At 39.5% G+C, this 27284-nt stretch overlaps 1 protein-coding gene across 10 annotated transcripts in view; it reads left to right on the forward strand.

Annotated features, from left to right (window-relative positions):
* The window catches only part of MAST4 (microtubule associated serine/threonine kinase family member 4), a 296539-nt gene that overhangs the window by 151340 nt on the left and 117915 nt on the right, over positions 1 to 27284 (forward strand). For 2 of the 10 annotated variants that reach the window (XM_080573069.1, XM_080573074.1), the window contains one exon: positions 21376 to 21456. The exons of 5 other annotated variants lie outside the window; for them this stretch is intronic. In XM_080573069.1, coding sequence (XP_080429195.1) covers positions 21376 to 21456 — 81 coding nt within the window. Of the gene's footprint in view, positions 1 to 940; positions 11671 to 11692; positions 15430 to 21375; positions 21457 to 27284 lie in introns of those variants that run through there. 3 more of the 10 variants (XM_080573077.1, XM_080573070.1, XM_080573079.1) reach the window with 3 other exon arrangements.

Below are 27284 nucleotides of genomic sequence, written 5' to 3' on the forward strand. Positions count from 1 at the left end.
ATCATCCCTGTCCTTTCTTCCAAATGTTGTAGAGCTTTTTCTTTTCCGTTTTATTTTTTTTTTCTTAGCAAGCCAGCCAAGCTTAGACCTGTAAGGTTTTTACTGAGTTATGTTGTGACAGCGCCTGTGAAAAGGTCAGAAAGAGTACCGGGGATAAGTAGATCCATAACATTGCAGTGCTTGCCTGAAAGGGGTAGCAGATCAAGTGTCATGGGGGAAGCAAGTGGGGGTCTAAATGGCTGGCACAGATCTTGGGAGCCTTGCACTTTGTGCCAAACAGCACACAATGAATACAGTGCACAAGACAGTGTAATTGCTTATGATCATTTCTTCATGTCCCAGTTGGTTCACTCATGAATGTTTAGTGTGGTCATGCTCCTAGGCAGTGAAGGTAAAAACAGCAGTTGAGACAAATATGCTATCCCAAGTGCCCCTAATGTGGAACTAAACATGCAGCTGCCAAAGAAACGAGTTCTTGCTGTTTTGGCCCGACCGCAAAAGCTCACCTCTATCGTTGTAAAGGTTGTGTAGGGTACACAGGCATTGGGAATGCTTTTTTTTGCTTTGTTACGTGGTACTGCTTTGCAGTCAGGCTGCCAGACACACATCCCACTTCACAGCATGTGATGAAAACATGATTAAACCAGACACATTTGACATCCATGTGTGGGTGTGGTCTTGGGGCTGAAGTGAGAGGAGTGCACATGCTGCAAATCATCCTGTTTCTGAAGGAAGAAAGGTGTCAGTGATGCCTTTGAACCTGAGGTCAGAATTAACTACTTGTAAACCCTACCAAGGCAGCTCTTGAATCTGCTCTGCCAGCCTGGCAGTGCCTTTAGGTCAGCTGAAGGGCGGCTGGTTCTGGGCTGTGTGCAGCATTATAGCTGTCCGGGCACGGGCAGTGGGTTGGAATACAGCATACCACCAGTGGATGTCACGCAGTTCTCAAACTTATCGAGAACAGAGGCCTGGCGCATATTGTTGATGTCTCCAACAGTTCTCCAGTGGTAGAGAACATGGATAATTGCCTTGGAGACCTCAGTCATAAGTTTTGTCTATGGCACTCGTGTTCTATGCTGTTCAGCCTCTGGTAGGAGTTACGGGATTATGGTTACCTTATGGTCCTGATGAGCAACAAGCAAACAATGAGACAGTAAAGAGGACTGGCAGCGTTCTGAGCTGTGTTAGGAAGAGTGTTGCCAGCAGGTCAAAGATGATGATCCTTCCCTGCTAGTCATCACTGATGAGGCCACATCTGGAGTCCTGTGTCCAGTCCTGTGTTTCCTAGTATGAGAAAGATACTGACTTAATGGGCTGAGTCCCGCCAAGGGCCAGGAAGATGATTAAGGGACTGGATAGACTAAGATCTGGGACTGTTCAGCCTGGAGAAGAGAGAGCTCGTGAGGGATGGTCTTACAAATGTGTATAAATGCCGGTTGGGAGGCAGTGAAGACAAGGATGCTGAACACTTCTCAGTGGTGCCAGTTGCCAGGGCAAGAGGCAGTGGGCACAAATTAAAAAATGGGAAATTCCATCTGAACACAAACACACACTTTTTTCCTGGGGAGGGTGTGTGAAACACTGGAATAAGTTTCACATAGAGGCTGTGGATTCTCCTGGAAGATGCTCAGAACCCAACTGTACATGGTCCTGGGCACCCTCCTGTAATCTTCTTTGAGCTGAGGATTTGGAGTGGATAGTATGAAGAGGTCCCTTCTAACCTCAGCCATTGTGTGGTTCTGAGTGTAGTGCTTCCTGATACAACAGGTCTTAGCTGCTGCAAGTCTTGTAGTCCAGAAAGTAAAGTGTCAAATAGCATCTACTTAGGGCAGCTTTGAACTGTGTGCATTGTGAGGGCTTTTGGTCCAGGGGGCTGGCTCTAGTCTAAAGTAAAACTTCTGAAATGTATACAGTGTGAATGCAGAGCTCTTAGCATCAACTGCTTTGATCTGCTTGTTCTCTCCTACTACACCATGGTGTTTGAAAATGTGGGCATAGAACTCCAAAAATGTTAGTAATAAAAGTCTGCAGTAAAGCACATGCTTGTGCTTGCTGGTGATGGAAATTTTGTAGGAACTGGTGAGTATTGAAAACCTACACAGAAAATGATGCAAGCAAGATGGATGCCAATTGGTTTGCCAGAGTTCTGTGATAATTCTCACTGTAGCAGATGTCATTTAGGTGTCTATGTAGCTAGTGCAAAATTTAGTAGGCTTGGTTAACCAGTGACAGATCATCTAGAGAGAATATGATTTGCTTTGGTTTTCTGCTTAATTTGAGAATGCAATCTTACTACTTTTTCCTTACAACTTTTTTCTGGGGGTCCTTAGTTGGAATAGGAGGCATTTTATTTACTTTAAAAAAAATATGATAATGTGATATAAGAATAGAATGACTTGGGTTGGAAGGGACTTCAAAGACCATCTAATTCCAGTCCCCTGCCATGGGCATGGTCACCTCCCACCAGACCATGTTGCTCAAAGCCCTATCCAGCCTGGCCTTGAGCACCTCCAGGGATGGGGCATCCACAGCTTCTCTGGGCAGCCTGTGCCAGGGCCTCACCACCTTTTGAACGAAGAATTTCCTTCTAAAATAATATATAGGAACAAAATCTTTAAATGGTTTGTTTTCCAAACTGGCTCTTACAGCTTGTACTTTCACGAATGAGCCCAAAGTAGAGTCATAACCAGTGCATTATCTATTTTATATAGATAAGATGTCATTTTAGGGAGTTGGCAGTAGTCTGAAACCAAAGATAAAAGAGGTTCATTCAATCAGTGGGATCCTAAAGCTCATTGGCAAGAGAGGCAACTATCAGAAAGATCCACGCCCAACAAAAACTGTGAGTTTGCCATCTAGATTTGATTCACAAAATAACTCAAAATGGAGAGTCTGAGTAGAGAACTGGGATGCAAGAGGGAAACCTAAGCTAAAGTATTGCCTAGCTACTGAATCACTGTCTTTACACAGCTGTTGGTTTTGAATCATGTCCAGGTATTGTCTGACTCATTCGTGATGGTGTAACACTGAAGCAATGTAATATTAGTGAAGTTAGGGAATTGTGCAAGAATGAGAGAAGGGGAAATAAGTTGCTACAGAGAAGAATAAAAAAGAAAATGGCTGAGGAAAGGCTATGAGGAAAACAGAGGTGAGAAGAAAGAAATTCCAGCAGGTATGTGCTTGAGAGAATCTGGAGCAGATATACTGGTATTTGCTCTAGTAAATTCTCTGGTTGTGACTCCCTTATTCTTGTATGAAGCCCTTGCGTGTAGTACCGAGACAGCAAGGAGAAATCAAAGGAGCCGGTGTTAGTACTAGAGAGGCCTCATCCTCAGTTAGAAGCTTTTTTTGGACAAATGAGTAGTCTGTGGGAAGTTAGCATCACACGGAGCCTGGTTAGCTAGTAAGGAATGAAGAGGGAATGAGAACGGAGAGCAGCTCCAGCATTTGCTGCTGACTAGGTAAGAAAGCAGAGGAAATGTTCTGCTAGAAGGTAGCTGTTCAGAGCAATGAGGATAGTCACAAGCCCCAAGACCTTTTCTTGGTCATTCCTGTCAGTCTTACTGCACTATTGTGTACTTGCCTCCCACCTGAAATTGTTGCAGAGCCATCTCCCTTTACATGTATGTGGCCGCAGTAGTGCAATAAAGCGGTGGAAGCAGAGGGACTCATCTGTGCATCAGTTTTACGGGATGGGGTAATGGGCTTTCCTCCACAGCAGTGCTTGCAGAACTGATGCTCCTCTAGACCAGCAGGGCATTTCTCCAGTCTGAGCTCTTGCTTCATGATGACTGGAGGCAGACAGGCAAAGCCATGTTCTCTGTGTCTGAACACAATTTATGGTTTCTCTTCACTGTGAAGCCTACCCATCTCTTTGCCAAAGAGAGAGAAGTGGCACCTTAGCTCACTTGTACTCGCACAGCTCTGTCAGAGGGACTCCTCTAGTTGTTTCCATGTTGAAACCATGACAATTTTCAGTGTTTGTCCTATTTTTCTTTAGGGGTATAAGTTTGTAAGGTGAGGTAGAGTCTTTTATTAGACCAACGGATACAGTTAAACAAACAAGAAAGAGTCTTTTCTAGGCTCTCATGCATTCGGTTTGCTTGATTTATCATGCCTCAAAATCTTCAGATTTAGATTCTGAGCCTTTTTGGGGCTTCCCTATCTCAGAAATAACTAATGTTCTGGCTCCTGCACAGCTGTAATGCGTGACTTGCAGTAATAAAGGCAAAAGTCTTTAAAATTGTGGAGCAATGAAACTGTTTTTCTACCTTTAGTAAATATCCTGGTAAGTATCCAAAGTATAAACTGTGGAAGCACTGTGCTTTGAGTTACAGTTTGTTGTTCTTCTTGTTGGTTTTTTTGACTTTGTTGATTACATCTCTTCCTAAATGAGAATGAACTAAATTTACTAATGATACTCATCTTGTGATCTTCTCTGAGCTTCTTCCCTTAATAACTTTTAGCTATTGCTAAACTTGCTTACTGTTATTAGGTAAAAGTACTTTCTACAAGAAAATACCAGCCTTGAGAACAGGATTTCCTTATTGAAGCTGAACTGCAGAGAGTTAATCTTACTTGGTTTAATGTGGTACCTTCAGTCAGATTTATTGAACAGTGTGCAAGAGCATCAAAGAAATCTTTGAATCTGTCTATATGGGCTGGTGCTGCTTAAACGTGCAGTGGGATGTTGACCTTTTCAAAGAGATAGCAGTTGGCACTCTGCTTTCGGTACAGTATGTGTAAGCCCTTGGGTTAACAAAGTGCATGTAGTAAAAGCCAATTCTGTAATGATGGACATGAAAGTAGGAAATACTATACATTTTATTCAGAAGTTAGTGCTGTTGAAATCTGTTTAATAACTTAGATCTGTAAGTGTATTTGGAGTGAATAAAAGAGATCATAAAAATGTACTTCAAAAATCTTTTCCTTCTTCTATTATGTGTGACTGATTAATGCAGAAGGCTTTGTAAGACTTAAGACACTGTTCTGAGGATTTTGTAGCTGTACAAAAGTGTGTATAAAAGTACCCCTTGAAAACAACCCTTTTCATGTATCTGTTTCTAGTGAATATTTACAAGGTAGAGAATACTTGAATATCGGGCAACTATTTCAAAATATAATTTGAAAGTATATTTTTGTGTGGATTAAGTGTGGTAGGTATCTCAGGTGCTAAACATGAGGATGGTTTTGAAAGGTAAGTATTTTGTTCACTAGATCACTGATTAATTTTTCTGTAAGTAAATGAATATCCTTTTAGTAATAACAGATAATTCACTTATGCTGGCTTTATGTTAAAGATTCTGTGTGGTCTTGGATATAGGTTGTAGAGTCTTTGTCATCGGAGATATTTAAAACCCAACTGCATGCATCCCTGTGCAACTTTCTCAAGTCAACTGTCCCTGAAGCAGAGCGTTGGGCTGTATGATCTCCAGAGGTTCATGAACAATTCTGTGGTTCTCTGTAATACCATTGAGATTCTGCTGAAGATCAGTTTTTATAGATTGTCGTCATACTTTTTGGATGCTTCACTTCTCTTTTAGATTATTCTAGGAGACACCATAAATATTTTCACTTAAATTAAAAATACTGCTGATTCCTTGGTTGAAATGAGTGTCAGAAGTACAAATAACATATATTTCAGTCCAGATAGCTTTTGAATTACTGCTTTGTAACTCTGAACTTGGCTTTTTAAGATGTTTTACCGATAGCCAAGCCAACAGGTTTTTTATATTGTCAGTTCTGAGAACCTTTTGATACATTACACGTAGAACAGAAAAACTAAGCAGAAAATTACAGTGGTCTGCAGATGTAGGAAACCTGGATAACTGGCTTTAGTCATTTTTTATTAATGGTGTAGATGGTAAGAGTAGAGGGTATTTATTAAGTTTGCAGTGGACAAGCTGGGAAGAATGCAGGTATGCAAAAACAGTATGGCAATTCAAAATCATTTTGACAACCTGGAGAAAATACACTGAGTGAAATAAGAAGTCTCCAGCCTGTTCTAGTTTAATAAAATAAAGAGCTTTTTGGATGCGAGATGGGTGGTAAGTGGCAGTTTCCAGGAGAGGGTGGGAGAGGCACAGTGGTTCCACAGTGTCATTGCTGTTGGAGGGGTGGAAACATGGGAAGAGGGTATGTTGTAGCACATCATACTGGAAAGCTGATGCTTTGAGATGCAAGGCACACAGCATTTTTCCACCCCACACAGAACCTGTAAGACCTTATGCTTGAATAGTACGTGTAGGTTTGAGTGTTGTATGTTAACTTGACATACTCTATGGAAAAATATTTGCCAAAATAGAGTTGTGCAAAAGAGAAGGCTGAGGGGAGGTAATAAGAACTCAAGCGTATGGAACATTTGCTGTGAGTGGGAAATTGTATTTTGTTTGTTAATAGAGTGTAAAACAAGACATAATGGGCTTAAATTGGAACAAAGGAGATTCAGTTTAGATGCCATTGAAACATTTTCTGTCCCTCTGAATGGTGAAGCAGAAGAGTGGAGTAACTAGGAGTGTTGTGAAATTGCTGTCAGCTTTTAAGAACAGGTGAGACGAACTGTTCACTGGAGTGATATGGGTAATACAGGTATAATGGACCTCTCTGGGGGAAGGACAAGGTCATCTCTTGATTTACTTCCAGCTCTCTTTACTATATATCATTGCCTTCATGGGAGTAATTGTCAGGGGAAAAAAAGACAACAAACTTCAGCCTTTTTGGTTGTGTTTTCTTTTTTTTTTTTTTGCATGTGAAAGACTGCTCCCATTTCTCCTGCTTCCCTTGTTCAGAGCACTTGCCCGCACCTGTTTGTCTAGTGACTATCAAGAGAGGAGCAGGTGATGTATCTGCTAAAGTTGTCAGGCATACATGTGGTAGCCTTACAAAGCTGCTGGGGATAAGCATCCACAGCCATGTATATATTTGTGTGTGTATATATATTCCTTAATAAGGAATCAATCAGCCAAAACAGAGTTTTGCAACATTCTAAGTATGTATTAGTTTCAGATTAATAGGTGCAGAGTGTTGGGAGAAGGATGAATTTTAGAATTCTGTAATTTCTTATTTATCCTTTAGCTTTTTTAAGAAGATACTCAGATAACATCATGATCTTATAAAAACTATTCAGTAAAAGATGTTTTCTGTTTTCAGTGTATTCCTGTTGATGAAAGAGTAAATACAGAAAAGTTAAGTGGAATCAGTTAGTACTGAGATATGGCTTAAATACAGACCAGATAAACAAATGGCCATTAAGAGCTTGGACTTGGCTTATCACTGGGTAACAAGGCTCTTGAATAATAATAGTGGTAATAGAATAATAATAATAAAGTGCTTAAACCCTGCGTAATGCAGAACTCTTCAAGAAGTAGTTCTATTTTTGCCTCTAGTTTTTCTTAATTTTATTTTTTTCATATTGAAAGTGCAGTTCAGGACCATAATTGTTATTTAAGTCTGATTTCTCAGGCTTTTTACAGTTTTGATAATAGCTTGGTATCTGTTAAATAGTGTCTTTATTAGCTGAGCTATTTTTATTGCTTTCTAAATTAAGCTTATTTATTTTTCATTTTTGTAGCATGTGAAATGTGGTAGGAGGTTGTCTAAATCTCAAACAGCTACTTTAGGAGTTCTTCAGAAGAAAAAAAAATGGCAAAAGATGAGCTGTTATATTGTTTGAGTTTTTGATGTTATGTGGAGTATTATTTTAGAGTTTTCACAGCCATGCAGAATGATGCTATCTAGCAAAGGGTGATGGGAAGACCGATAGAATGTGAGGAAGGCTGCAAATGTATTACATTAGATGGCACATCATGCTGGTTTTTTATGTCATTTGTAATAACCATCCAAATGATATTTAGACAGAGTAGAGAGCTGCTTTCACTTTTCAGCCAGATACTTTCAATACTTTAACTGTCTTCTGAGCTCTTTATGTTGGAGGACCACCCATCATTAATCCCACTTAAATTTGTAATTGTCTGCTCCTATGTATGAGCAGGCTATTCCATCTGCAGGGATAATTTCAGAACTAACTGTTGAAACTCAGGGTGGAGGAGTGAAAGAGAGTGAGGTTGCAGAGATATTTTGCCAGACCTTGGCTGGTAAGCATTATTGATTGTTCTTGTCTGCCTGGTTTACACCCTGCAATGTTTTAGGGTCGATATTTGTCATAGTCAATGTGTGTTCAGGAGGGGAGAGTCCTGTTTAACTAACTTAATTTCCTTTTATAACAGGGTTACCCAACTCATTGAAGAAGGGAAGCCAATTGATGTAATCTTTTTGGATTTCAGCAAAGCTTTTGATACTGTCTCTTACAGTATCCTTCTGGACAAAATGTTCAGCGTACAGCTAGACAAATTCATAATATGATGAGTGAACAGTTGGCTCACATTTGGCTGACATGTTGGGCTCTCAGAGGGTTTGTAGGAAATACAAATTATCTCAGGCTGGCAGCTCATCACTAGTGGGGTTCCACAGGGCTACATTTTAGGGACGGTTCTCTTCAGTGTTTTTGTAAATGATCTGGATGCATGACTTGAATGTATACTCAGTAAGTTTGCAGATGATCCTGAATTAGGAGGAGCTGCTGACTCCCTCGAGTCAAGAGTCCTGGCAGAGAAATCTTGACAAATTAGAGGGCTTGACAGTCCCCAGCCTCATGAAGTTTAACAAGACCAAGAGCTGGATTCTGCACCTGGGAAGGGGCAACTTTGGCTGTATATATAGACTGTACATATAGACTCTTTAAATCTTTAATTTAAAAACAAATCCTTTCAGAACAGTAAGAATTACAGACTCTAAGTAGGCTCTGGCAGAATATTTTTTAAGACTACCTGGACTTTTACCTTCTGGTACTTCAGTGACACATGAATAAACAGTATTATTGTAAAGTGCTTACCATTGTCAGATTTATAGACACGGCTGTAAATGTCAATGATGTTATATCCATCATTTTGAGAATTACAGAACTTGGAGATGGAAGGGGTCGCCTAGTCTCTTTCTGTGATGAGCTACCAAAGTCATCCCCCTACCCCATGAGAAAACTTATGTAGCAGTGCTATGAGCTGTTTTGTATGGCATGCAGACAACCAAGGAACTTTCAGGTTCTACCAGGGTCTAAACACCACCCTGCAGTGACAAGCAATTTGTTTGGACATGTCATGCTGAGCTGCTGTGCAAACTGAGCCCCTGAGTACAGGTAATGGTGAGCATCTCCCCACTTATTTCGCCCTTCCTCAGGGAAAAAAACATAAAACAACCCCCTCCTTTTCCTCATACAGTCTGGCCAAGATGAAATATTCCTTGACATTGCAAATTGGGTGATTATTTTGAGCCTGAGCATATGAACAAGATGTACCAGACAGGAATCTAAGAAAAAGGATTTCTTAAGCCATCTGTTATTACTTCTTTAGTTATGCCGTATCTCAAATACTTCTGAATAAAATAGGTGGTAAATAAAACAACCCAGAATAACTGACCAATTACGCATCGATAGGAAAAATACTTTTTGACCCTCTCCAGCAGCTAGCTGAAGCATGAGATTCATTTTGTATGCATTGTGTTGATCAGTCTGTTGACTTCAGGCAGAAGTAACAGACTGGTAGATTCATATTTCAGAGTTCTTCTGTGACTATCTTACAAAGCATCCAGACACACTGTGTTGGAAAGAATGCAAAAAATTTCTTCAGTGCTGTTCTGCTTCTTACTGATGCCAAGAAACGGGATTGTACTAGAGTGGTTCTGCATTTTTCTTCGAAGAACCTATTTAGTACCACAATATTACCAATGAAGCAGCTGTTAGAATCTTGAATGCCTCTTGAGTTACAGTTTTGCTTTCCACCTGGTATAGAGATTTGCAGTGTCCCAGATTTGAATGTTGAATCTGATGTTAAAATTGCTTGTTCTTATCTGCTCAACTGAGAATTTCACAAACCTAAGTTTCGAATATAGCAGGGAAAGAAGGCGAGCATGTAAACAAGCAGAAGTACTAGAATCTGCTGCTGTGGCATCATGGTGGACTCCTGCTGTTTATTTAGCAGTGGATCCTGAAATCTTACTTTTTTTGATTGATGTGAGAGAATGCAAAGTGTCACATTCTGGAGACAGTGCTGTTAACTATACTATATATGGGCACGCTACGTGTATCTGTATGTACCTATATATGTATACACATACATTGCTAATGCTTGGATGTTTTCTCATCCTTACAAGTTGTGTAGTACAAAACTAAACTGAGGAAAAATTGTTCCTGAGCAACAGTTCTTGGTTAGAAATCTGTAACTGTCGTGCAGTCACTGAGTGTATGCAGCCGATTTTCATAGATCAGTGCTGGCTAGTAATTGCAGCTTGAAACAGGTGCATTTCACTTAAAGACCACTTTATTGGGACAGTGATTGCAGTTCAGAACTATTAATCACAAGTGATTAGTCTGACAGGACCTCCAGGAGGATTCAGGATTCACAGTGACATTGTTTGGGGCCTGGGTGGATCATCAAGAGGATGAAAATCTCTTGAAAACTCTTGAAAAACTGGCAAATATATTTCAGCTTTTCTTTTTAAACATAAGAAAACAGCAACTTGATTTAGAAAATGTTGTCAAAAGCATTTGTTTGTCACTTAATTTGACTTTTTGAGACAGTTGTCAGACCAGTTGTATGTTTGCTTGTCTCAAACACTTGTGGATACTAGAGCCTGTACAGCATGAAGGCTGCAGAAAACAAAGAACTAATTCCATCTCTGTCTAAGTTGCACTCATTTTTCTCCTGATGAGGAAGAAAGGACTAGAGACCATTAACTGTGATTGCCAGAATGAGGGCAGCATGATTTTTGTTTTCAAAAACATGTTTTAAGAGTTTTCTAATCTAACCATTGGAAAAATAGTCAAGATAAAAACATAGAAATTTTGAGGTGGTTTATCTCATGTTAAAATTTGAAATCTGTTAAAAAGTATTAGTAAACTCGGGCATTTTCATTGCTTTATATCTCCAAACCATGGCTTGTAGCTAAATCTCATATCATCCCAATAAGAGAGGTAGGCGTTATCTTAAACTTGCAGTTTGAGAAACCTGAATAACAGAAAAATGGGGATAAATTGCAAGACACTTTATGCCAGTTTTATAGTTTTGGTATTCTTTAGTCCTCAATTCACTGGATTATGAGGACTATTTTTAAAGCAAGGCACATGTTCTTGTCATAATTTTGGAACAGAATTCCAATTTAAAGGGAAAAAATGGAAGCTGTACCTCTACTTGAATGTTGCTAAACAGACCATTTGCTGGAAATGCATAAATGTCAGAGCCTGGCATGCTAAGCAGATTATTAGATGATAGAAGTTCAGATGAAAATGATCTTTGATTTAAAAACTGTCGTGGAAGGATGTTTTCCATTGTTGTTGGTCTTTGAGACCTGATTACTAACTCCCGAGCACCTTTGGAAAGTACTAACAAAGTGTGCCTGCAGAATCAAAGAAAACACTGACTTGCTTGTTATTTCAGTGTAATTGCTATTAAATGTTAAAAACTAATGAAAAACAGGTGCATCTGCACTATTAATGGTATTATCGTGCGTTACCTTCATTTAAGGGAAAAAGCAAGCACAGCTAACAGCTGGAGACAAAGGGGGCCTTGAAAGTGTAGAATATTAAACTATGAACTGTGGTATGGAAGAGAAGACTTACAGGTTTGCTTTTTTTTTTTTTTAAACCAGATATCAGAGATAATCATCTAAGTCCTTCCTCAGATCTTACTGGTTCAGCAAACTAACTTGTGCCATGTATTTTTTTTATATTTCACTTTATAAATTTGGATTTCATCTATAGAATAATCCAAAAGGACACTGGGGTTTACATTTGCAAAGGAATGCAAGTCTTAAACTCCTTCTGTTCTTGACCTTATGCGTGAGATTAGCCTTTCCAGATGAGAAATTTTATCTATGAAAATTGTGTCGATGTCAGTAAAAATTGTCAGTGTTTTCAAGTTAACCTGGATAAAAAGAACAGCTTTAATTGCAGGGGTGTGTGTTAAAAAGAACATGAACGAAACAGAATGCGTGATAACATCAATGTAATCAATTTCTTTTTAAGAGAGTTCTTCAGGAAATTAAGGTCCTGCTTGATGTAACTAATTTTTCTCTTTCATTTTCCTGATTTTGCCACCATCTTCTGCTGCATGAAGTATTACTTATTCTTTCTTTGTGTCATACCTTGCTACCTGATAGTGCTAGAAGAATGTGATGTACAAACCTGAAATAGCTGCTGAGTTTTATTTTGTTTTTGTCCTTATGTACCAAAACCTTCTGTTGTAACTGGTATCCAGAGTGAATGTTTCTGATCTTCATCATGTTGCCAGTAGATCTGTCCTTGTGGTGGAACAAAGATACTTTTTAACAGGAAAAAGTGGAATTTCTTTTCAGTAGCCATAGTACAACAGAACCCTGTAGAGAACATCCAAGCATTTTAGCTTGTGGGTGCTGCAGATTTCAACTTGAAATCTCATAAATGAGAAATTAAACCATTTATTTTTAATTACCACAGGTACTGCATTATTTAAGGTAATTTAATCTTCACAGTAAGTAATGTTATGTTAAACTAAATGAATTTGTTTTACTGGTAAAATAATAATTGTGACACCTATTTCGGGGATGATGCCAAAGATGAAGAAAAAGCTTATCACTACTTTTGAGACTGACTTTACTCTAGCCTTTGCAAGTATAATGAATATTATTATCCTAGGAATAAACTACATTACTTTAAATAAATGAGTGAGATTATCTTTTGTGGTACTCCTTTTTAACTTTTACTTGCTTTCTCAACTATGTATTGGTCAGAATGACTTATATCTAAAGAGTCTGAAATTAAGAGCGAAGAATTGTTTTGATTAAATTGAAGTCAGCTTTCACTGGCTAGGCACCATCTAATTAAATTGCTATTTTTGCCCACAGATATGTGAAGTGGTGCCCACTTACTCTTGCAAAAGCTGGAAGAATGTAGCTGTGGGCAGAATTTGATCTCTTATGTATTCATTGTTTTGTTTTTCAGTAAATTATGATTATCCAAACTTCTGTCTGAGTAAGGCAAAATGCATAGAAGAGTTTTCAAAGTCAAGCTATAGCTCAGTCTCATCTTGGAATAATTTACCATTAATGTGATGTGAAGTGCATGCATGAATTAACTCAGCAATGGATTTGATTTATTGTGATCTCAAAATAGCCCTTACATGCAGTTGCTTTTGTTTAAGCTGCTGTGTTCAGTTACTGGTCCAACTCATTCTCCTGTCATTTGGTTTGTTGGCAGTATTGTCCTCCCGCAAGTAAAATGTATCTATTGCCTAATGGTGATTTTTCACACTAAAGCAGTGTTTTATGACCGATATTCCTTTGCTTGTTTTCCCTGAAAAACTGAACTTACCTCTTCAGTTCACCCCAGTGTTAAAGTTGGCCTTGTGGGAGTAACTTCCAAAAATTTGTACTCTGCTTTTGAAGGAAGCTGTACCTCCTCAGTGTTCCTTTTGTTGTTTTCTATATGGAAATAATTGTGGTACTGTCCTGATTCAGTGGAGCTGGCTCTCCTACCAGGGGTTTTAAGATGTCTCCTGCCCTGTTTTCAGTGAAGAATAACAGTTTTATACAAGAAAAATTAGGTACTTTCATGTTACAGGTTGTGTATATATACATACACAGATGTGGGCTTAAGTTGCCTAAAGGGCAGTGTACACAAAGTTAAGCACTTTGAATGTTATATAAGGCTTATATAAATGTGTGTGTGTGCACAGTCACAATTTACCAGTCCAAATTTTCTATTCTTGTTTAGTAATCCACCAGAGTACTGCATGAAGTTTGATAATGTGTTTTAAAAATGGGAACTCTGCTGTGCTCTAAATAGAGTTTAAAGGTTATGTTTTGAAAGTCCCAAATAGAGGTAGATGCCTAACTGATCTAAATGCCCTTGAAAATCTGTGAATTTAATCATCACAATCTTTGGTCTTGAAATAACTCCTTAAATCCAGTCTTTTTTTTTTTTTCTGGGATTATTTGTAGGATGCTTGCTAGGGCCTGAGTTTGGCATATCAGAATCCACGTGTTTTAGAAATTCAAATGCGTAATTCTGTATTTTTTTCAATATCCTGTAAATGAAGACTCAGGGTAATATATTGCTTAAAGTGCTTTCTAATGGAAATATGAAGAGGAAAGAAAAAGAGTTTAATGGTCATTTTCTCCTCTGGTCTTGAAAGAGTTTCCATAGCTAGGAGATTTCCCTCAGTTTCTGAAAACCGTGGTTCTGTTCTTGTGAACTTGCTAATTTCTTCCAAAAAAGAGCCAGGGACCCAAAAAGCAGCAGTTTTACTTGGTTCTGCATTTTGCCAATCTGCAGAGTACTTCTATGCCCAGAGCAGGGACAGAGCTCTCAAAGGGTGGAAGAAAGCAAATCATATGATTACTGTTATTGTGATGTGCAAGAGGTACAAATTAGAGCTGCACAGGAAAGCTATGCGGGTGAGGTAAAATATACTGGCTCTTAGATTACTAAAAATAAGTACTTGCACAGTGCCTTTGCTTTTCTTATAGAGCTTTTATATATATATAAATTTATATATAACCATACATATTTATTTCCTTCTAAGTGAGATTTAAAAAAAAAAAAAAGACCTGAAATCAATATACTTTTCTGCAATTTCTGGGTTTGGCTCTCACCCTTACTAACAATTTTAGGTAATTTTCCTTTAAAATCCCAGTACAATCATGACAGAACAGAATTTGAACTTTTCCTTTTGTCTTAGCCTCAGCATGACAATAATTTGTTTGTTCCTCAAATTGCTTAGTAATAATTCCCCGTGTTAAAGTGGAAGGGCATATTTTTCATTCAGCAATTTGCTATTTTATTACTGCAGAAACTGCCTGTCTGTTTACTGAGGAAAGGGATAATGTGACTTAAACAAGATGGCTAAATCCTATTCGATAGGATCAGAGGGGGTGGTGAATGTTTGACATTTGCAGATTTGCAGAGAGAAACTGTCTTAAGCATGCAGGGCTTCTTCACGCTGTTGGTTGGTGCAACGAGGGGGACTTCTCCTTCCTCTGAGGTGCAAAGCCTGTGCCAGCGAGGCAGCTGCCTTTGCAGAAATCAGGAATGAATTGCTTGACGTGCAGAACTGACGGCTCCCTTCGCTTGACAAAACCAGTGCAGCGTGTGCTGCCGTTAACCTGAAAGAGGCAGCTGACAGCGCGTCGTGACAGCTCGAGGTGGAAGGACCCAAAGTTGCGGTGCTCCCCCCGCCCCCAAGAGATCGTTAGTCCATTCCTTTATAGTGGTTCGTTTTGGCTCTCTGTCATCGCCAGAATGCTGCCAGGGAATGCATGTCATGGTTACAATAGAGTCTGGTAACATACCACAGCAATGAAAGCCCAGCGGGAAAGGCTACAAATTCCAGGGCTGACCTTGGAGTAAGTATTGTCTGTCTTTAATATATTAATGGTTTCTGCATGATAACTGGCTTTCGTGCGAACAGGAGCTGTTTAACATATGTTTATGCCGACAGTCTCGGAGCACTGCAGCTTTAGGTTGAAGGAACACATTTTAAACGCACTGCAGTTGGTTTCAGCAAATGTGTGAGCGTGGAGCTGGGCTATTGCAGTATGTTTGGAAAGAAAGCATTTCTGCATATTTAAAGTTATCTCCGTGCATGGAGCATCCTGATCCTGTGAGCTTGTAGAGGGAGAATCTTTCAGTAGGCCATGGTGTCTGTCTTTCTCTCCAGCTCTCTGTTACTGTTTGTTTATCCCGGTGCTGCCTTTTAGAAAGGCCTCTATCTCTGCTGAATAATAGAGAGCACAGCAAGAGATTAAAGCATTATAAAAATGCCATTTGTGAAAATCCATCAGGAACAGCCTGTATTTTACATACGTAACTACATTAATGAACTGCATTTACATACTGGAGGATTCCTGATAGTCTCTGCAGTAAGTATGTTTACCTAATTTAGCAGTATGTTTACTTGATACTTGCTTAAAACTGATTAACTCATTTGTGTGCTTTCAGCTATTTTGAAAGTAGCTACATGAAAGTATGTAATTTTTATGTATGATGATAGTAGCTAGTCTTTTATTCATAAATGCCAGCATATATTTACCCAAGATTTGTTAGTAAAAGCCAAATACTTATTTCTGTACATGCATACCTACATTCTACATCGACACGTCAAGCATGTATGTATGCATGTTGCGGACACCTCGAGAACTTGCTAATTTTATCTAGGTAAATAGATATGGTTACGTCAGATCCTTTAGTGTTCCCTGGGACTTCCCCATCCTCCTTGCTGGAGGAAAAAAAAAAACAAAAACTGAATGCTGCAAATGCCTGCGGTAAAGTTACTTAGCTCTGAAAGGTATTATCTCTGACATCTGCCATGTTTTAAAAAGAGGGCTATAGGTAAGTGTGCAGTGTAGCAAATAATGTATTCTGATAATCACATGAAGGTGACAGAGCACTTTATTCCAAGGAACAAGTATGGATGTTATATAGGGTTCCCCAGAATTAGGCTTGTGAAATGTCAGAGGGAAATTCTGCATTTCAATTTGGCATCTTTTCCTTAGAGCAGCGTGTGTTAGCTGTGAGCAGAATAAGCTCTAGATATTCTTCTGGGAGAAAAAAAAATAATTGCTAATTTCTTAGGAGTTTTGGAGGGCAGGGGGGTCTTATCAGGGAGCTCGTTAAAATGATTTACATGAATAATTGATTATTGTACTCCCTTTGAGGTGGAAATTTAAATATTTTTGAATCAGTCTTCACTGAATTATGTAATCATCCTATGTGAATATCATCACTAATTGCAAAGGATGAAAAATGATTCATGTTACTGGTTCTTTCAACATACATGTATGTTTTTGTAATATGAGGTAATCTTTTACTGTTTCCTCCTTTTTCATGGTACCGTGACAAAATCACATGTGCTTTGTATTGCATTTCTATAATATTTAAGTACTGCTAAAAATAATTATACTTTAATTTCAGCACTGCTCATTATTTTTGCTAAAACATTGTTCAGATACAAACCATTTGTATATTTAATTTGTTTCATATTTTTATATCACACTTTCATTTGTCATCATACTTAACTACTTTCCAAACTTAATTTGCTTTTAGAGAAAAGAAAACAGAGTTTTAGTTTGCTGATTTGTCATAGTTCAGTCAGTGCAGGTATAAGTTGTGTCTCCTAAATTTTTATTCTGATCTATAAAAGCAAATACATAAGGGGAAATAAAAAATCCAGCTTTTTCATAGATTCATAGAATGGGTTGAAGGGACCTTGAAGATCATGCAGTTCCCCCTCCCCCCCCCCCCCCCCCCCCCCCCCCCCCATTGTGGGCAGGGACACTCCCACCAGAGCAGGCTGCCCAAAGCCCCATCCAGCCTGGCCTTGAGCACCTCCAGGGATGGGGCACCCCCAGCTTCTCTGGGCAGCCTGTGCCACTGCCTTACTGCTCTCTGAGTGAAGATTTTCCTCCTAACATCTAATCTAAATCTCCCCTTTAAGCCATGTTTAAGTACTGAAAGGCTGCAATGAGGTCTCCCTAGAGAGTTCTCCAGGCTGAACAGCTCTCTGAGCCTTTCTTCATAGGAGAGGTGCTCCAGCCCAACTGCATCAGTCAGTTCCCTCAGGACTCTGCGATGCATGGCATCAGGCCCCATAGACTTGTGCCTGTAGACTTGTACCTGTTCAGTTTCATCAGGTGGCCTTGAACCTGCTCTTTGCTTACAGCGGGAGGCACTTTGCTCCCCCAGCCCCTGCCCAGAGGTTCAGGGACGTGAGAGATGTGGGAAGCCTGACTGGCAGTGAAGGCTGAGGCAAAGAAGTTGCTGGGTACCTCAGCCTTCTCCATGTCTGTTGTTACCAGTCCTCCCTTCTCATTTATCAGAGGTGGCACACTCTCCTTGGCCTTTCTTTTCTGAGCAATGTACCAAGAGAATCCCTTCTTGTTATTCTTTGCACCCCTTGCCAAGCTCAGTTCTGTCTGTGCATTGACTTTCCTGATTCCATCCCATCACATTGGGACAGCATCCCTGCACTCTTCCCAGGCCACATGTGCACAGGCAGTGGAAACAGGGACTTCCTTCTTACATGTCAGGTCTGACCACCAGGTCCTTGCTCAGCCATCCCAATTTTCTGCCATCCCTTCTTGCTTTCTTACACGTGGAGACGGAGAGCTCTTGTGTTCTAAGAAAGGAGTTGTCAGCTCTGATCAGCTCCTCTGTCCCTCAGGACTGCGTCCCAAGGGATCTCATCCCCTAGTTCATTAACAAGCTGGAAGTTTGTTCTTCTGAAATTCAGGGTCCTCACTTTGCTCTCTGCCAGGCCCATATTCCTGAGATGACAAACTCAACCAGGGAGTGGTTGCAGCAGCCCAGACCACCCCCAGTCTGAACCTGTTTAATGAGTTCATCCACACTGGTGAGCACCAGGTCCAGTAACACTTCTCTGGTTGGTCTGTCTAGCACCTGGACCAGGAAGTTATCCCCGATGCACTCCAGGACTCTCCTGGATTGCTCACAGCTTGCTTCCCCAGCAGACATCTGGGTGAGGTCCCCCGTCAGGATGACTGCCTGTGAGTGCGATGTGCCTTGTAGCTGAAGCCAGAAGGCCTTGCAGACAGGCTCCCCTTGGTCAGGTGGCCTGTAGAAGACCCCAGCCACAAGGCGTCCTTCATTGGTCCAGTCCTTAACTTTTACTCACAGGCTCTCAACCTACACAAGGCTATTTCTCAGAGGCAGCTTTTTGCAATCTGTTTCTTAACCCAGAGGGCGACGCCCCTCCCACACCTTCCCTGCCTCTCTCTTCTGAAAATCTTGTAGCCCTTGATTCCCGCGTTCAGGCTGTGTGATTTGACCCACCATGCTTCTGTGAGAGCAATCAAGTCACAGTTTTCTAACTGCACCGTGGCTTCCAGCTCCTCCTGCTAGATTCCTGTGGTGTGTGTGTGTTGGTGCATTTTCTCAAAACATTCTTCACACGTGGATCCTCATAATTTTTCTTTCAATAAAGTTTGAATGTTGGGACTAGAATTACGTTTCATCTCTGAGAAATTTATGCAGTCAGTCTACTTTATATTCATTACTTGCAGGAAGCTCTTTCAAAGAATATTAAGGACCCAAATTGAAACATTCCAAATTTAGTAAATGTAAGAATTAAGGCTGCCTGTCAGCCTTGTGCATATGCACTGTGATAATTTGTTTTAACATGTTTCTTCATGTAATTTTTAGGTCTTAAAAAAGCAAAGCTGAAATGCAAGCTCTGTAGAAGAACTCTATTGACACTCCTGTGTCATCACTTGGTGAGAATTTATAGATCCACAGCACAGCTGATAATGAATGCCCTGAGTGTCTGCTCCATGGCTGAGACTCTTGTGTTACAGTAATGAAAATGAGGAATAATAATGGACTAACTACTAGCAGGTGTAGGATTTACACCTCCTGTGTATAGGCTAGCCATTAGAGGGAGGAGACATGTTTTGACACTGCATGTCCCTAGGATTTCTTTGTAGTAAGGGTAGTAGAATTTCAGTGACTTCTTTTTTTTTAAGGGTAGTAAGGTGGTGACTTAGAATCTCATTCTGGTGTCTGAAGTTAACATACCCTTCTCATTCAGTAAGAAGAAACCTGTCTTTTTCTTTCCTTTCCATTGCTCTGGCTTTGGTTGGTTCCTTGCCCCTGATCTTTACCCTGCAGCTGTCCCCATGCTCTCTTCCTGTTGCAAACGTCTGCCTTACAAGTCTTTACTGATCGTACGTACTGGAAAGGTCTTGGTTCACATGGTTGTGGCCATGGTGCATTAGCAAGGGGCTCAGCTGAACAGCAGAAATCTGAATCTCCACAGGCCTACGTGGGCTGACTGATCTGAGCCTGGGTTCAGTTTAGGCATTTTCAGTGTAACATATCAAGCCTTTGGCTCTTAAAGTAGCTTATTAGGTCAGACATAGTGCTGTGCTAGCACAGATAGTCTGCAGCTGAAAACAGGCTAGCTCCCGTCGAGCTGATGAGTTGTGCTCTTCTGCGCACCAAGTTTGGGGATGGCACAGCTAGCAAACTTGACCCAAGATAGCAGCCTTGTCAAGAAGTACCAGAAGGCCCATCCTTGACCTGTTGTTTTCCCTACCAAGCTTTGTGTCCTCTACAAAGCGTGCAAATGTAAGAATGTCTTAAGAAAGGTAGCAAGTAGTTGTCAATTCTTTCCCAGTCTGTTTAAGGAGCACGAGTACTATTTCTGCTGAAACATAATTCAAAAAACCGTCAGTCAGGTATCTACATTGAAAGGTTTTGATGGGAATGTTGTAAAATATGACTGTCAAAACAAGGATTGGAGCTAGTTATAGCATACTGGTCTTCTGTGGGTCTGCTGGGGACAGGTCAGGAGCACTAATGTTGGCTGGCAGCAATGGTTTGTTACATAGAACAAATCTTTATGAAAGTCATCTTGAAAAAGCTACCCAGCGGCTTCTGCCTTTGCTTGGTTTAAACTGATGGTGGAGCTACGTGTAGTTTTGGACAGATGACTTCAGCTAATCACAACAAGAGGCATGTAATTAAATGTATTTAAAAGATTAAAAAAAAAAAAAGCTGTCTGCAAGTGTTACAGGGACAAGTGCATGTGACTGCATGAGTATGTTTTAGAAGTGCATCTGTGAAATCTGCCAGTGGCCTGCTGTTTTTAGTGAGAAACTTTTCAGTGGAGCTGCACTTCAGGCAACTTCTTGAAGGCACCTTTGAAGCCAAGTGCTCAAGTATGTTTTTGGGACGTTAATTGCTTGTATTCATATTCTTTTATGTAAATAAAGGGGTTGCTGTTTGTGATAGGACACTTCATAGTGAAATCAATGGAAATTGCAGGTAGGTCACTTGATTTTCAGTAAGTGCCTGAAATTTAGTCTCTTAAATTGAGATTTTTTTCTCAGAGTTTTCTGTTGCTGACAAAAGCTCATCATCATTTTTAGTTCTCCAACACCTCTGACTAGCACATCAAAAGAAACTTTAAAAATTCCTAAAATTAAACAAACAAAGAAAAACCCCACAACCACTCCCAGTTACTTATTCTGTTTCATACAGAACACTTAGAAGTCTGAAACAAGTATCGTATTTTTCCCTTCTTTGGACAGTATTGTTCCCTGAGAGAGTCTCACATAGTCAAGCATAAGCACCAGCAACAGATTTCATGTTTGTTTTTATTTAAATTGATTTCATCATATGTCAAAAACTGTGTGGCTACTGTCAGTCACTTCATTCAGGAGGACAGTAATGTTTCGGTTCTAACTGAAACTCCTTTTGTAACTCCTGCACTGAAACATGCAACTCTTGCTAAACCTTCTGTTTACTAGAGATGACATTATTTTAACTTTCAGTCTCACCCCAAGGAGCCTGAGCCCAACCCCAACAAGCCCTTGCAGCCCATGCAGTCCTCTGTTCGCTTTTCATTTTTGGAGGTAAGCGAGTAAACTTCCGTTGTTGGTGTTTTCTTCTGCATCCAAAACCTGACGATCAAAATGTGTTTCAAGGGGAGAAATGAAGAAAATAAAATGTCTGTGCAATCAGAAAAATGTTTTACTTGACCAGCTGTTTTTCTGAAACTATTTTTTTATGGAAAAAATAGAAGGTAATCCATATTTTGAGACCTAGTAAGGAGATTTGAGATATTAATGCATAATATTGAGTTGCTCTGACTTTTGCTTAGGAATGTGTCTGCTATTGAAATTTTATGGTTTGCTTCCTGTGATGCTACTGCAAACTGTTCTATCATGCCAAAAGTTTAAGGTGAATTCAGAAGTGAGGGTGATTGATGAAACACATTGTTGTGTTGTGCATACCTGAGAGGCAGTACCATGATCTGTGATGCCAGATGTCAGAAGAATTGAGTATCCAAGATGTATATCCATTTAGAAGAAAATAGTCATTTACGGTAGATCTGTAAGGCTGCTCCTTCTGAAGGACTAGGACAATTTTAAACCTTATTTGTAATACAGTAATGTTTTAGATATGCCGTAAGCAGCCACCTGAAATATTCTCGTTTCTTTTCTCCTACTCCCCAGTTCACACAAAAGAATCAGTTTTGTGTACTTGTCAGGAAGGGAGTTTTTTTACAACATTAGAAAATGAAATGATCCAAAAAATACTATGTGACACTTTCTATAATGGTAAAATTATCATAATAAATAAGAATTGAAGGGTGTTTCTGATACAGTAAAATTTGTTATGCTTTATTTCTATTTCAGAAAATTAAATTGCAAGCTTGGTCTCTCCTTGGCATGAATTAGTGAGACCCTGGTCTTTAGGGAGAGTAGATGTCAAAATGATTTTCCAATGCCTCATGGATTGAAAAAAAAGAAAAAGAAAAAAAATGAAAACCAACAGAAAAAAAAACAAATTTTAATAATCAGATTTCAGTTGTTACTGTGAGGATGAAGGAAACTTAAAGAACTACCACCTTGTTAAATTACATAATAAAGTGGATTTGTGTCTATTTGGTACAACTTCTTTAACACTGCATGGCAGAGGAGACATTGCTTGCATGTGTTGTTATTCTTCAGCATACTTGAAAGTTAAAAAACAACTGATTCTCAAAATCCATCTATCATGGCTTAATTTGACAGTGAAAAATGAAGCAATTTTGTGGTTTGCTATGTGTTTCTGAAGATTTTTTTTATATACGGTTTTGTAAGGGAAGAGATGAGATGAGAATCCTTCTTTTGTGCATTTTTCAATATGATTAAGTGTCCATAAATTTTGTTCTCAGTGAAAACACTTTGTGGTGTTTAATGAATTATCAGTAAAACGGTGTGTGTTGTGGAGCTTATCGTGGTGGTAGGGAAAAGCTGGTAAAAAGTAGCACTTTTTAGTCTTTAGTTTATGTAGCCCAGTTCTGGGGCGGGGTGGTGGGGGAAGTGTTCTTTTTCGGAATGGCAAGCAAAAAGCTGTGTAAAGGTTTTAATTTGTGTAAATTGCTGAATTGCATCTCTGGCCTCGCGGACATCCTGCCAGGCAGACTGTGCTGTGGACAACAGCGCTCCTGAGCTTTATTGTCTTTGGAATCAGGGCATGAAACTGGACCCTCAAGGTTTTCATTTCCCCATGCTGGGTGGTAGAGGCTCCTGGCAATACTGAGTTTGAGCTTTCCATCCCATGATGGATGGTGCTGGGAGCAGACCTCTCAGATTCATTTTGAGGAAATAGAATGGAATTTACTGATTCTGTGCAGTACAATACCTCCTCCACAGATTTTCCTGAAAAATGTCAGAATTCCTAGTGTTTATAATTCTCCCCCCCCCCCAATGCATCTAAAGCTTTGCCAGAATGTTTGAATTTTCCCTGAAATTGAATTTTAAAAGAAATAGTTTGATTTGTTCTGAATCTTTGTGTTGTATGTAGCTATAACTGTAGAGCGCTTCAGGTGTTCAGAGCAGCAAATGTTTTAGTTATTAGTGGCTGTTCAACCTTAGGCTCACAGAAGAAAAAAAAAAAGTGTGTTGGTTTAGGGCATGTAAGTAATTACCATTTCCTGTTTCTTTGGCTCAGAGTTTTCCTGTAGGTGGGAAGAGAATTATTTTAATGTGACCACTTCTGTTCAAAAGTTTTAGCAGCATGGGAGCTTTCCTAGAGTGAAAAGATAAGATTTTCCTGTGGTATCGTATCACTCCAATGTGCTGGCTCATCTCCCTCATGTCCTTTGACTTGCACAGCTGCTCCTTGGGCAGTTGCTTTTGTTGGAATTCTGCTTTATAGCGGTTGTATACAGTAGCAGTATAAAGGGAACCTTTTGCCAGTATGATGAACATCTTTACAAAATAAACAATAGCATCTTGTGAATAGAAGTACTTCTGGCAGCAGAGCCTGCTGGTACAGCATGAGGGTAGCACTACCTGTATTCCGCTGGTACATCTTCAGGAGGATGAAGGCAGGAGAGGTTTTACAAACTTGAGGTATATATTTCCCATCTTCTTTGTAGCTGCTATTTGTGTCTTCTGAAAATTTTCAACTTCTACGGGGAGGGAAAAGCACTATATTACTGTTTTCTCACAAATTAATGCAAGCAGCAGCAGCGGATTTGCAAGGAAAGAAGGAAAGAGGAAATAATGCTCAGCACAGCTACTGAGAGTTTCTTCAGGAGCGCAGTGCTCCTGCCTTGGCATGGTCACTGCGTCAGCGCTGAAAGTTGCCTGTTCAGACCTGAGTGACAGCCAAGGTGGTAGCTGTTGTACATACTGGTTAATGTTTAAATCTGGTGTAAGCTTATAGTCTAAATAGAGCAGGCAGTGTACGCTGTAGGAAATGAAGTATGAGTGTTCCCTCTGTGATGGTGGGGACCTGTGCAAAGAGGGATGACATGGTTTTCTCAAGGTAAAGCATGATTTTGTAGAAGAGGTAGAAATTTAATTCAGGCTTCTCTTGTCTCGAGTAGTTTCTTTTATGAATCTCAAAAGACAGAGTTTCTGCCCATTTTCCCTCTGTCCTAGCTCCACAGCTGCCATAACAAGGCATGCTTAAGCAAACATTTTTCTTGAAAATTTATTTCCACCTTTGCATCCGGAGACCAGTACAAAGTATGTTGACCTTGAGGTTGTGCTGAAAGATGCAGTTGTTGATTTATTACTCTGAAACAAGGTCATGAGAAGGGCTGGTGCAGATGAGGTAAGGAATCACTTGACTCCATTTCTTGCCCAAGTTCTTCATTTTTGTTTAAAATGAGGAAAACCTGCTGTTTCATCTCTCAGAATAATCTCATTAGAATTCATGAACACCTACAATAAAGCACGAGTTCCTCAAGGTGAAATAAATTAATAGCTGGCTTTTACCTCCAAAGGTAGAGTCTCTATTGCCAAAATTCTTACGTCCTTGCTGTTCTTTTAACTCCTTCTGTGAACATTTATTTAACCATGCAAAACACACCTACTCCAGATACTTCCAGTGCTCTCTCATGTTAAACCTTGTGTAGCTTCAAAGGGAGACCTGTTTCAGTTGAGAATTAAGGTTTATGAGTTTTTTTGGAAAAAGAGAAACAATGTCATTGCATGTGTAAAGCTGTGTATTATTTTTTTCTCATGTAGAACTAAGTTTTGAGGGAGTGATTGATTAAATAAACACAGCCTTGTCAGATCTCATCACTTGTGTACTTAAACATGATACACCATCATCAGCTTTTAAAATTCTTTCAAAGCTTTTAAATTCTCTGAGCCTCGTAGACACGAAGCAGAGGAGAGGGTCTTATGTTTCTATTTTTGCTTGTGACAGTCAGTTATATCTGTATAAACCTATTAGCATCTTGATGAGGTGGTGTTGGTGTACATGAGGGTGCAATTTGAAAACTGTAGGTGCTGCGCAGTTGTCATTTGTGAGCAGAGGTCTTCTGGAGAATCTTTGCTTGTTGGTTTGCCATCCCAGAGGGATGCAGTGATAAGAATTTCTGATCTCATTAATTTTGGGAGGCTGGGACTGAAGAAAGTGCAGTTTTACTTGCTGCACACTGATATGGAATCAGAGGTGAAGCTTTAGTTGTTGTGGTGATGTTTTGGAGCAGAGCTTATAGAGTAAAATCAAAGCAGAACTAAATCTGTTGATATAAAGATTTGGAGTGAAGTACATTTTTAAAAGCTCCTAGAAGAAATCTGCATTCTTGTTTATGCGTTTGAAACAGTTATTAGGAATATAGCAACTTGATTTGTGGTTTGTGTTACTTGATGCTGTTCAGAAAAGTGTTTTTTCTAATTCAAGTAACCAAATAAGAGTAGCTCCCTCTCCCTTCCCTCCAACCTGAATTTTACAGCATAAACCATCTCAGAAGAAAGGATAGATAACAGAATTTACAGGACTTACCCGAAATACAGTTGATTTGCTGTCTGCCTGTCTTTCTGTCTGTCTGTTGTACCTTAGATGAGAAGTTCTTGTGACAGTTATTTCCTGCAGTAGTGTGAAAGCTGCTACTTTTCATTTGTGGGAGAGAGCTGGTCTGAATCATTTTAAATGCCATTTTGTTGATCTTCTTTCCCTGAACTCTCATAAAGAATCTCCCAAAGCAGTTGAGTGCTGTTTTTATTAAATCTTCTGGCCTTTTGGGTTGTATTTTGTACGTACTGTTGAATGTTAAATTTTGAAGTTAACAGTTCAGTCTTCTTAAACATTTTGAGGAAGTAAAAAGCTGATAGGAATTCCAGACTGAAAATTACAGCTATTGTGGAATAGTGCTGCAACACCAGAATATTGGGAATGCAGACAATAAAGGATTTTTAGTTTTAATTCTAAATATTATTAGAAAAAAAATCTTTTTAGAATTTTTTAAGGCTTCATAGTCATAGGAATGACCTGAATGAAGGCTTCTTGAGCAACTTAATTGCTTTCTAAAGCAGAGGATGAAAGTCTTTCAGAAATATTTCCCATTGATATATACCTTCATAATTCTAATTTTTTACTGTAATTTAATGTGCTTCTCAGGGTATTTACAATTTTGAAGCCTAAAATGTTTGTGGCATTACTTTTTGGGCAGATTTTTGTTTCTTTGGGTCAAATTCTGCTTTCTCTGATATGTTACAGGTGATATCATAATAAAGAACTGGCTTGACTGAGGTTTTAATTGTGTTCCATGTGTCTGGTTTGAATGAGTAAAATGAAAGCAAGGTATGAAGAGGGGAGCTCTATAGAAAATACTTCTCAGGTTTTCAATTAAAAAAAAAAAGAAAGTTTGTAATACTTACAAAAATATGCCACACCTAAATCAGGAATTGGAGGAAAGGAGGGAATTGAACTCTGGGTGCCATGTGAAAATTAGCTGAGTACTCAACCTGTAATGTTAAGACATCACTCCAGGATGATTATAGGAGATGGTTAAAATTTGAATAACTGCTCCACATTATATAATGGGAAATGAACTTGGCAGCTCTTGAAATATACTTGGAAATATGATACAGCCTCATGTGTCTTCCTAGCTGTCATACCACAAGGTTTCAAGTGCATGCAAATTACCTGCTAACAACAATCATTAGTCACTGGAGAGCGTACCTGTTGACCTAGAGGCTTTGCTTGTCGGAAGGTGATGTATCTATTAGTAATGATTGTAAATGTCCTGAGGCTCAGTTGCCTCAAACTGCACATAAAACTTAGAGTTCTGTAGTATGGTTTCATAATTGGCTTTATCTGAATTAATGGGAAAGCATTTAAAACATCCTAACTTCAAGGTCCATTTGTTGTCCAAAGTGAGGCTACTGTCTGTAGTCTGTCTTGTTGCCAAGCAGTTCTTGGAAGTACGTAGAAGAATGCTAGGTAAGCC

The sequence above is a fragment of the Anser brachyrhynchus genome, assembly GCF_964034855.1.
Source record: "Anser brachyrhynchus genome assembly, chromosome: Z".
NCBI classification, from domain to species: Eukaryota; Metazoa; Chordata; class Aves; order Anseriformes; family Anatidae; genus Anser; species Anser brachyrhynchus.